We start from the raw sequence: 11,123 nt of genomic DNA, 5'->3' as shown, positions 1-11,123 counted from the left end.
GTGGGGCACCAAGGCCAGTGCCCAAGTCCAGCCCCACCCAGCCTTCCAAGAAGTGGTCCCCTGGAGAACTTTCAATTCGATTATTATAGCTTCCCAAGACTCGGAGGCCAGGAATGTGCAGAGATCTGACAGAGGGGATTCTTAACAGCCTCCATTTCTGGTGAACAACTGAGGACAGAGAGGAGGTGGGTGGCCCCTGAGATGGGCCTGTGGTTCCTGGGCACTGTCTTTCCAGACACCTAGAAGAATTCCCAGGTTGGGAGTGAGTTGAGAGTTGGCCACTGTGATGGGGGCAGGGACAGAGAAGGAACAGCAGGTAGGTAGGTGGCTGGGCCAGGAAGAAAGGATGTGGGGGAAGGTGGCCAGAGGTAGGATGGGGATGTGGATCCCAGGAAGCTTTTGTTTCTTTGGAGGCCAACTTACCGCCATCTCATTGGGAAATGGTTGGTAGGGAGGCACCCATCCAACTGCCTTGCAGAATACAGCAAGGGAGGGAGCCCGGGAGTCAGAGCCAAGGGAAGAAACAACCAGTTAGGGTTGGTAATGTGAGGTCTGGCAGCCATGCACCTCGTCCTTCCCTCATTCTTCTCTTTGTCAACATGGGAGAGAGTCTGGCTGAGGGACAGTGGGCCTGCCAGACTCCCTCAGGCCCTTGGAACAAAGTGGTAACTCTGCTGTGGGAGATGAATGAGTTTTTCCTTCTTTGTTCCAGACAGGTTCTATGAGGGGCAGAGGAGAATCTGGGATCTATGATGTTTACCCTCCTTAATGTGTCACGGCTGCCTCACCTTCTAGAAACAGGAAAGGCAAACCATCATAGGTCCTGGTCATCCTGGAACCTTTGGCTCTTCCTTGACTCCAGGCTGCCAAAGGTAGAAGATTTAAAAACCTGAACCAGTACCCTCTCCTCCCTCAAACTGAAAGTGCCTCTCTTTCCCAGTTGTTCCAGGGACAATGCCCAGTGTGTTTGAGGAATGCACAAGAGCTGTGGTCCAAAAGATGGATCCTGGAGGGGATATGATTCCTGTCAGAAGCCTCTTCGATGCTGACAGATTCCACTGTTTCTATTTGGTGAGAGAGAAGAGAGGTTTCTTCGGAAGCCGGTACTGCAGGACAGACCTTACCTTGATGGACATACTGGAGAGAAAGGAGGGTGAAGGGCTCTGCGATGAGCTGGATTCTGGGCTCCAAGGTCAGTATGAGGTGGAGGAGAGGTGGCCATTCAGGAGGGCTTGCCCACTTGTACTCCATCCCATTCTCAGTTCCCCATGGCCATTGTCCAAGTCAACCAATCAACAAAGAAACTGTGGAATTTGTACGAGCACATCCTCACACCTTAATCTAAGAAATGCACAAAAGGGCTGCATGGGAAGAGGTGCGTGGAGGAAGTGGGGATTTATTCCTGTTGGAAACTATTCCTAAATAGTTTTCCTTTCCCATTTTTTTCCCTTTATAAATAATTTCCTTTTAAATTAGCTGAGCTCTTCTCATGTGTTTATGTGTTTATTATCTAAATGGAGGCAGTTTGCTTGATGGTTAAGAAAGGATTCAGACTTTAAAGCTAGAGGCACTTGGTTTCTAAGCCTGGCTCTGCCTCTTACCCGCTGGGGGACCTCTGGACAAGTTGCTTCATCTCTCTAAGTTTCAGTGTTTCCTCATCTGTCAACTCTAGAAGACTATGGTAAGAATCCAATGAGAATAAATTACACAAATCATCTGTCATAGTGCCTGGCACAAAAGGAGCACTCACTAAAAGTTAGCTCCAATCATTCTGGTGGTGGCAGTGATTATTATTATTATCCTTTCTTGTTCCCTGGATATCGTGACTGAAAGGGAAGTTGCCGATGAGCAGAAATCCCTGAGGCTTCAAGGGATTTATAGAAGAGTCAATTAATCCCTCCCCCTGCCTCTTATCTCAGCTATTCCTGGGGTTTCTTGGGTTTCAGAAAACTCAGGGTAAGTGTTGTTGAACCCTCACTTGGAGACCTATTTCAGTGAAATAGAGTGAGGAGTTCATTGTATTTCATAATGCAAAAAATTTTCACAATATGAAAAATGGTGAGGAGCTTCATAGCTCAGACCTCTCTTTTTATTGGGGTCTCATATGATGAGATGAAAAAGAGTTCTAACAATACCATCAAACAGTTCTGGAGCACCTAACATGTGCCATGCATTGCTGCAAGTGACCAAGAGCCGTACCCAGATTACTTGGAGGGGGTGGGTCTTTCCATAAGCGGAGTTTAATTAAGCAAGCAAGGGGCATGAGGAGAAATGTCAAGTTAGCATTTTTCAAAGACTCTGAGTCACTTCTCTGACTAGCAAATTGCCAAGAGCCACTTTACTAAAAGCCAGTTCTCAAAAAATAAGTTTGCCAAATGATCAAATTCACTGAAAATAGAAAAATACTTTAACCTGGGACTATGATGTTTTTGCCAGGGACAAGATCAAAAGTATAAGTCTGGAAAAAAATTTGACTAAGTTAACTTCCTTTAAGGAAAAGCCCATCTGTTTGCATACAAAATTCAGAGGCAGAGGTGAAATCAAACTTAAAAAAAAAATTCTTACAATGAGGTGAGTTGGTAATTTGAATTGATTTTCAGCAACTTGGCCTGCTCCCTTTTCAAATGGATTATTTATTTTTAATTATAAAGTGCTGATGGTGTGTTTAGGTTTTTTTTTAAATTAAAGTCCATACTTTATTCATATTATCTTAGTTTTTACTAAGTGTCCTTTTTCTATTCCAGAATCCTATCCAGGACACCACATTGCATTTAGTTGTCATGTGTCCTTAGGTGCCTCTTGGCTGTGACAGTTTCTTAGACGTTCCTTGTTTCTGATGACCTTGGCAGTTTTGAGCAGTACTGGTCAGGCATATTGTAGAATGTCCTTCTATTAGAATTTGTCTGACTTTTTTTCTCCTGGTTAGACTTGGGTTCTGGGTCTTGGGCAGGAAGACCACAGAGGTGAAGTGCCATTCTTATCACATCAAATCGAGGGGACACACTATCAACATGACTCTCCACTGTTGATGTTGACCTTGATCACCTGGCTGAGGTAGTGTTTGGTAGGTTTCTCTCCTGTGAAGTTACTCTTTTTCCCCCTTCTCCATACAGTACTCTTTGCGTACCTAGTTTTTCTTTTTCTTTTCTCTCTGATGAAGTACATGCAAACTTTTATGCTGCTCAAGAAACAAATGGGCCCTAAGACATTAGTGTCACATGTGCAGTGCTGACTTCAGGCACTGTTTCCAATTCTGTCACGTTTCCACCAGTTCCAAAATGGATTTTTTTTTTTGAGACAGAGTGTCGCTTTGTTGCCCGGGCTAGAGTGAGTGCCGTGGCATCAGCCTAGGTCACAGCAACCTCAAACTCCTGGGCTTAAGTGATCCTACTGCCTCAGCCTCCCGGGTAGCTGGGACTACAGGCATGTGCCACCATGCCCGGCTAATTTTTTCTATATATATTTTAGTTGGCCAGATAATTTCTTTCTATTTTTAGAAGAGACGGGGTCTCGCTCTTGCTCAGGCTGGTCTCGAACTCCTGAGCTCAAACGATCCGCCCGCCTTGGCCTCCCAGAGTGCTAGGATTACAGGCGTGAGCCACCGCGCCTGGCCCAAAATGGATTTTTCTTTGGAAATCCAGCCTGCCTCCAGCTCTGCCTTTTCTCTTGGTTCCCACTTGGGAGGTCTGGGAGAAAGGCACGTGTCCCTTCAGCATGCCCACACACCCTCCATTAACCCTGGGTGGCAGCTGACTCAGAGTCAAGGCCCTTATTAGTGCCTGCACAGTTGGGGCAGAGTCCACACATGTGGGCAACTTGCCAGGATTGCCTCATTTTGTAACTGCTCGGTTCATGCAGACAACAGACAGAACTGCTTAATTTCTATTTCCCAATTGGCAGGGGATTCTATTTCTTTAGCTTTACTTTTCCTTGTCTCATTTTGGGCTCTCAATAGTTAAATAGGACTAGCTCACAATTATTGAGCACTTAAGAATGTGTGCCAAGCACTTTGTTAGGTGCTTAACTGAATTATTTTATTTAATTTCCCTAAGCATAGGAAGTAGGTACTATTAATATTCCCCTTCTACAGGTGAAAAAACAAATTCAGAGAGGTTGAGGCCTGGCGTGGTGGCTCATGCCTGTAATGCTAGCACTCTGGGAGGCTGAGGGGGGAGGATTGCTTGAGCTCAGGAGTTTGAGACAAATTCAAAGAGGTTAAGTGATTCACCCAAGGTCATTTGGTAAGAAGGTGGAAGAGTGGGTTCAAACCTGGGATGGTGTGACCCCACAATCCCTCTGCCTCTGGTGAGACTAGCACTTCCTGGGGAGCCACTGCTGGGGGGCTCCCTCAGAAGGGAGGAGGATGGTCGGGGGGAGCTCAGGATGGGGCTGCTCCAGGGAGGGTTTTCCAGAGAGATCTTTGGGTCAGCTCTGGTGTGGACTTTATCCTTCTCTTTCCAGATCAAAAGGCTGAGTTCCAAATTCTAGACACTGTGGACTCAAAGGGAAAGTTAACAGTGAAATTACCCAAAGAAATAACAATCACAGGGGAACTCCAGGGATCTCATGAGCACAAAATGAAGATATTGAAGAACCAGGTATCCCAGCAATATCTGGATACCCTTGTGAACAGGTGAGGCTGGAGTTGGGAAGCAGTGGGCAGGGAGGAGGGAGGAGCCCTGGGCACCAGGGGATCCAAGGGTGGGGGCACCAGCTCTCTAGTGCAGCCTCTCACTGCCTGCTTGGGGCTCTCCCGACCCACGTGTTTACCCAAGCACGCCTCCCTCTCTCTACCTTCAGGAAGGCTTCTCATTCTTCCAGGAGCAGCCTCCAGGAAGCCCTCTGATGCCCCCAATACACTCGCATCCCTGGTGCCCTCCAGGGAGATTAATTACTCTGACTCGGACAAACCTGCTGGCGTTAAGAGGCTACTCTCCTTGCTCTCCTGTACTGAGTTGCCCAAACCAGTATTTTGTGCTTGTTTCATTGTGCCCTGAGGGCAAGCCCGTGGTTTCCATGTTTGTCTTCCCCACTGGACCCGAGCAACTCCTGACAAGGGACTGACTGACTTTACTATTGACGCCCAGCACACAGTGGGTACTCAGTAAAAGAGCTGAAGTGAAGCACAATGAAATCAGAGCACCCCTTGTAGAGCACTTCCTGTACAGAGAGTGCCACCACTCCACCCCAGCAGGGTGGCACTAATCAAATGCCACTGAGGTTCTGACAGCTGGAGAACATGGTGCTTGCAACTTAAGGGGGCATCACTAGCTGTCCCCTGATGCGACAGTTTTGTTGTTGGTGTTTTCTTCCTCAGCTGGGATTGTTGGAGATTGAGGGGTGGCTCGGGGAAAGGCGTGCCACAGTTCTCCTAGGCTCACTTTCCCTGAGTGGTGTGGGTACTTTTTCTTTCTCTTTTTAAAATTAAAAACTGAAAGGCTTACAATACAATTTTAGTGGTCTCTTGAACTACCCCTTCACACCACAATATTGCTTCAGAGTTTTTCTAAGGGAGCTCAGTTTTTTCTAGAACACCTGTTGTTTCTAGGGTGAGGGTGTTGGTGTCTGTGTATGGGTGGGGGGCACTGGGTGGGTGGGGAAGGTCGTCGGAGGCTGGGAGCATGTCTTCCTTCGGGGTCTTTTGGCTGCAAATAGCAGAAACTCCATCAGACTGTTTTAAGACATAAAATGAATTTTGTTATGGAATCAGATGCCTCATGAGCCCAGGGGCAGCTTGCTCCACGGACTGGAGCAACGAGCTGAAGCCTCTTGTCAGAGAAGGGGGTGTCTTGGGCTCGTCAGCTGCCTATCTCAATATCATGGGAAGGGCAAACACTTTGGACTTACATCGACCACGGTTTGAATCCCAGCTCTACACTTACCAGCTGTGTGACCTTGGACCATTCACAACCTGTCATGAAGCCTCAATTTCTTCACGTGAAAAATGGATGCAATTCTGCCTACATCCCAGCATTATGGTGAGGGTTAAATGGAATGACGTGTGAAGTATCTCAGTGCTGGCACATTGCAGTATTTCGTAAATGCTCGTGAGTTCTCTTCTCGCTTGGTACCGCCTCCCCACCGGGGTTAACTGCGATCAGTTGCTGCGTTCCTTGGTTTTCCAGCCTCAGAAGCACATAATCTCAAATAGGAACTCGCTGACGGACAGGGAGAATGTCACTGGGAGGTGGGTCCCAGAGATTCTGAACTCCCATCCCTTTCCACTCCCTCCAGGCAGGTGAAGAAGAAGCTACCACCTTCGTTTCAATCAATTCGCGCAAGGAGAGAAAACCTGTATCTGGTGACAGAAACTCTGAAGACAGCAAAGGAGGAAACCCTGAAAAGTCAACGGTGGTATAGATTTTGGAGCCAAATCTATCCGGGCGATCTCAACTATGAACGAAAGGTTATGATCCTGGGAGGCAGGGATTGTGGGACAGCCAGCGTTGGCCACCCCCGGCGCTGGTCAAGGGAATGTGAGCCCAGACTCTAGACTCTTCAGCTCTTCCTTCGGACCTCTCTGAGCAGCCAGGCTGCTCCTTGGCCTTCTTGCCCCTACAAAGGGTGTACGGCATTACCCAGTCTCTCCCACGTTACTCTCTAGTGATACCCTCTTTTCATTTTTTTCATAGCACTTCCCATGGTTCATAATTACACCGGTGTTTTCTCTTGCTTGTTCATTGTCTGCCTTCCTTTCTAGAACAGGAGGCACAGTGCCTAGAACAAAGCAAGTCCTTAATAAACGTTTGTTGAATGAACAGTGGCAACTTGTGTTTTGGTGTCGGATGTGGGTTCAGATTTTAGCTCTGCCACCATTTTTAACTGTGGGATTGACTCATCTACTTACCTCTCAGAGCCTCAGTTCTCTCATCTGTAAAATGGGGATAAAAATATCTACCTCACAGCATTGCTTGGGAGCTCAGGCAAGATAACTATGTGAAGCATCTAGGGATCCATCAATGTGAGCTTCTTTTTCCTAGCACCCAAGGGAAGAGACCATCCCCCCAAATTGGGTCCTGGGCTATCGAATAAAGCAGCTCATCTTCCCCAACGAGGAGGAAATGAGTAAGCACGGCCTGATGGGAGCAAGGGGGTGCCCTGAACACATGGTGGGGTGGAGGTGGATTCAGCTGGGCTCTTTGTCAGCCTAGGGTGGGTGGCTGGTGAGCTGGGAGGTGGGGGGAGGGCTCCAGGGAAGGGGGAGGGTTCGGGACTGGGAAGAAGGATGAGGCTCCTTTCTCTGACCTGGTGACCCAGACCTGGCTGAACAGGATATGCCTCACCGTGGCACCAGCCGTTCCCTGGAGGTGTTAATTCTCATTTTGGTCTCCCAGTCTTTTTTTTTTTTGGTTGAAGGCAGAAAAAGGGAACTTACAGAGAGTGTACCGATCTCTCACTCTCTCTGTCTCTGTCTCTCTCTCCTTTTTGGTGCTGGTTTAGGTATTTGTTTCCAGGGCAAAACAAAATCCTTTCCAGAAGGTGAGTGAGCGGCTGGTCCTCCTGTTCGTCATTTCAAAATGGGCAGGGATACTATTTTTAAAAACAGGATAACAGACGACCTGGAATTACAGAGTTGTCAGGGCTAAGAATGTAGTAGGATGCACCCAGAGGTGGGAACCATGGTGAGGGCAGGAGAAAAATCTGCCTGTTGGAAAAGCAATCTGAATTGAATGTTGGACTAGGGTTTCCAGGCTGCTCCTAGGACAACTTTGTCTTGCTTTGTGCTGGGCGGTCTGCTGGGTCCTGGCTCAGAGCCCTCACTGAAGGCTTATTGGCCTAGGAAGCACAATTGAATTACCTGGCTAGTTCTTGCATGACAGAGTGTGACAAGAGTATTGGGCTGGAGTTGGACAGTCTCAGGGTCTAGTCCCACTCTGCTATTCTTTAGCTCTATAGCCTCCCAAGTTAGTTTTCCTGACTTTAAAATAGAGGAGTTAGACTAGAAGATCCTTGTGATTCTGAATGTGGCTTCCTCTGGAATTTCTAGGTTTTTCCCTAGATCCCAGCAGGGTTATACTGCCTAAGAGGCATTAGGAAGGGATGGAGAGAGGTCTGACCCAAATTTGCTGGGTGCCTGAATGTATGGTGCACTCTGGGCGTTGGCTGCTGCTTCATTCGTCTAGGCATAATCCTATGGCTGCCTACCATCAAGGATATGGGAAGGGGCCTCTAAATATAGAGCTTTCCAATTTACACACAGTAATGAGGATGCAGGCTCCCCGGCGTGGGCAGTGAGGGCTTGGAGTGCAGCTATGAAAACTTCCATCACTGCAAAGAGAATGTCTGAGGGGGCTGGAGGTGACCTGAAGACACTCTGAAATAATTCTTCCTCTCTTGCAGAGAAGGGTGGTGGTCCGTCCTGTTTAGGTAAGGATGGTTACCGAGTGTGTTCAGGGTGGCTGCACCCATCCAACCTTGAGCTCACCTAGCTCAAGACTGCTGCTCAGGTGGGGTCAGCTGAGTGGGTATGGAGGGGGACAATGCCCAGCAGGTTTCAACTTTAGTCTGGAGGTTGCATCTGTCCCCTCTAAATGCAGTGGTTCTCATTGGTTTTACACTGACATCACCTAGGGGAACTTTATTTATTTTAGAGATAGGGGTCTTGCTATGTTACCCAGGCTGGTCTCGAACTCCTAGTCTCAAGCTATCCTCCTGCCTCAGCCTCCCAAGTAGCTGGGACTACAGGTGCACACAACCATGCCCGGCAAGGGAACTTTAAAACTAGTGACACCTGAGTCCTTTCTCCAGCAATTCTGACTTAACTGGTCTGGGGTGTGGCCTGGGCATCAGGGTTTATAATAATGCTCCAGGTGATTCTCACGCACAGTCAAGGTTGGGAACTACCGCTTTGCCTTTCTCTAAATCCTCATTACTCCTAGCGTGGCCCGAGGACTGCACTTTGAATGGCAAGGACTAAATAACCAAGTTTTGGTTTTTTTTTCCTGGAGGTGGAGAAGAATTTGGGGTTGGGCCTAGATTGAGGGGGGGGGTTGGGGCTAGATTGAGGGTGAGCTGGGGAGATGGAAGTGGGGTCAGTGGGAGGCAATGATGGCAGGTGTCTGGGAAGAAGGGTGCTTCATTTAACAGAAGATTGGAAGAAGGGAAGACACAGGGAGGTGGTCTCCAGAAGACAGGCAGACACATAATGGAGACTTAGGAATAAAGCCTGTTGGGCTGGGTGGGCCAGGTTCTTAATTGCTGTCTCTACAGGAAGGTCCTTGAATTCAGAGGGTTCTAGAAACATGAAGGAGAAGGTGCAGGACATGGTGATAAGCCTCCAGGATCTGACTGAGGAGGAGCGAAGAGATGTGCTAAGCTCCCTCACGAAGTGCCTCAGCAACGATGAGTATTTAGAGGATCTAGAGCAAAGAGTAAGGGACCCTGAGATAGGGCTGGGGCAGAGAAAGAGGAGCCCGGGGAGGGCAGTCTGCATGATGAGGACAATCTGCTACAGCGAGACTAGTGCTCAGCTTCCCCATCTCCTGGTCCCAGGTGTTTGAGGCCCTGATCTCTGGAGAGCTGCAGATGGAGGGCTCATCAGGTCCTCTCCTGAGCAGCCTTTTTAATATTGCGGGGATCCTCATAGAAGCGCGTGCAGAAACCATTCTGGACTTCCTGGATGCCTTGATAGGTAAGGAGGGTCTGGTTGCATGGTGGAGGAAGTGCTGAGCAGAGAGGCCTGTGGGGAACCAAATCCTGGGAGAAGGGGGTGCACGTTGCCCTGCACATTTCGTGAGGGACAGCCCTTCCCATTTCAGAGACTGGTCATATTCCTCAGGCCAGGCATTGAGGGGCTGCCGCCTCTTCCCCCTTGGTATAGTCTATGACCTCCTGAAGGCTAGGAGGGCAGCAGGAGCCAAAGCAGGAGCCCATTTAGAATAACTCTCATCTAGCACTCCCAGGGGCTCTCTGGAACCTTCTGAAGACACATGTTCTTGACCTGATCAGCTACTGAAGTCCTGTCCCACCATGTGCCTCTTCTTTCTGCCAACCATCCTCTTTTTTTGCTCCCAGAGCTGTCTGAGAAGCAGCTTGTGGCTGAGGGCCTGGAGAAAGGGACCCTGCCCCTGTTGAAGGACCAGGTGAGACAGCCTGGGATGAGGGCCAGGGTCACAGTGGAAGTGAGTACCTATGTTCTCAAGGGACCCAGAAGTCCCAGGGTACAGTCCCTTCTTGCTCCATAGTGCTCTGCCAGCTCACATCCCTGCAGCTGGTTTGTGACAATTCCCTGGATGCACAGTTGCCAGGACAACTTGGGGTGGATTCTTTAGGCTCTGTTGCTTGCCTCTGGGCAAGAGTAGGGTGGCAAATGTTAGTCCCAGGGTGGCAGCTGGTATGATCTTGAGTGCCAGTGTCCAGTGTTGATGGGTTAGCAGCGCCTGCCACTATATTGGGAGAGTATAAGGCTCTCCATGCTCTGCCAGAAGGTTGCTCATGCTCTGCTCAGGTTGAAGGAATGTGGCCAAGTATTGCCATTTCTGGTATATCGCTGTCCACAGCTTTTGCAATCTGCTGGATTTCCTTCCAGGTGGAATCCATGCTGGAGCAGGTCTGGGATAAGCAGGCCAGCAATCCTCATGACGTGAGCTGTGACCTTGAGGCACGAACCCTCTGTGCCCTCTATGCTACTGTCTCCATCCTGCTGCAGCTGAGTTCAGAGCCTACCTCTGCCTCTTCCTAACTACAAAAGCCCTAACCCTTCTCCCGACCAGCCTCTGGAGTTTCCCCTCCACAGTCCATCCTCATTGCCACTACCATCTCCACCGTCTTTCACCAGCAGGACCTCTTTAAAACAAGCAGCTGACCATCCTTTGATGCTTCCCATTCCCTACATGCTAATGTCCAAAATCAGCTGGGATTTTATGCATGAAATTCTGATTAAAAGTTGCAGATTGAACCTACTAATTTCTTTTCCCTCTTGAAACCTCACCAAATGACAGTAAAGCAATAGAAAAGCTTGGTAGGCTGGGCACAGTGGCTCACACCTGTAATCCAGCACTTTGGGAGGCTGAGGCAGGAGGACTGCTTGAGACCAAGAGTTGGAGACCAGCCTGGGCAACATAGTGAGGCCCTGTCTCTATGAAAAATTTTAAAAACATTAAAAAAATCTTTATATAAATCTA

General features: G+C 48.7%; 1 protein-coding gene across 2 annotated transcripts; it reads left to right on the top strand.

Annotated features, from left to right (window-relative positions):
• Positions 1–954: 954 nt before the first annotated feature.
• GSDMB (gasdermin B) lies at positions 955–10,892 on the top strand. Of its 2 annotated transcripts, XM_045526396.1 has the most exons (10): positions 955–1,192; positions 4,462–4,633; positions 6,235–6,406; positions 6,981–7,065; positions 7,441–7,479; positions 8,341–8,367; positions 9,211–9,371; positions 9,493–9,631; positions 10,015–10,082; positions 10,529–10,892. In XM_045526396.1, exons 1-10 carry the CDS (start codon positions 955–957, stop codon positions 10,679–10,681), a joined length of 1,254 nt encoding a protein of 417 aa, XP_045382352.1. In that variant the 3' UTR covers positions 10,682–10,892. The 2 variants fall into 2 exon arrangements, with proteins under 2 accessions (XP_045382352.1, XP_045382353.1); XM_045526397.1 differs by lacking the exons at positions 955–1,192; positions 4,462–4,633 and adding an exon at positions 5,719–5,978.
• The last annotated feature ends 231 nt before the right edge of the window (positions 10,893–11,123 follow it).

Source organism: Lemur catta, chromosome 15, assembly GCF_020740605.2.
Source record: "Lemur catta isolate mLemCat1 chromosome 15, mLemCat1.pri, whole genome shotgun sequence".
NCBI classification, from domain to species: domain Eukaryota; kingdom Metazoa; phylum Chordata; class Mammalia; order Primates; family Lemuridae; genus Lemur; species Lemur catta.
This window is presented reverse-complemented; position numbering and strand designations above follow the sequence as displayed.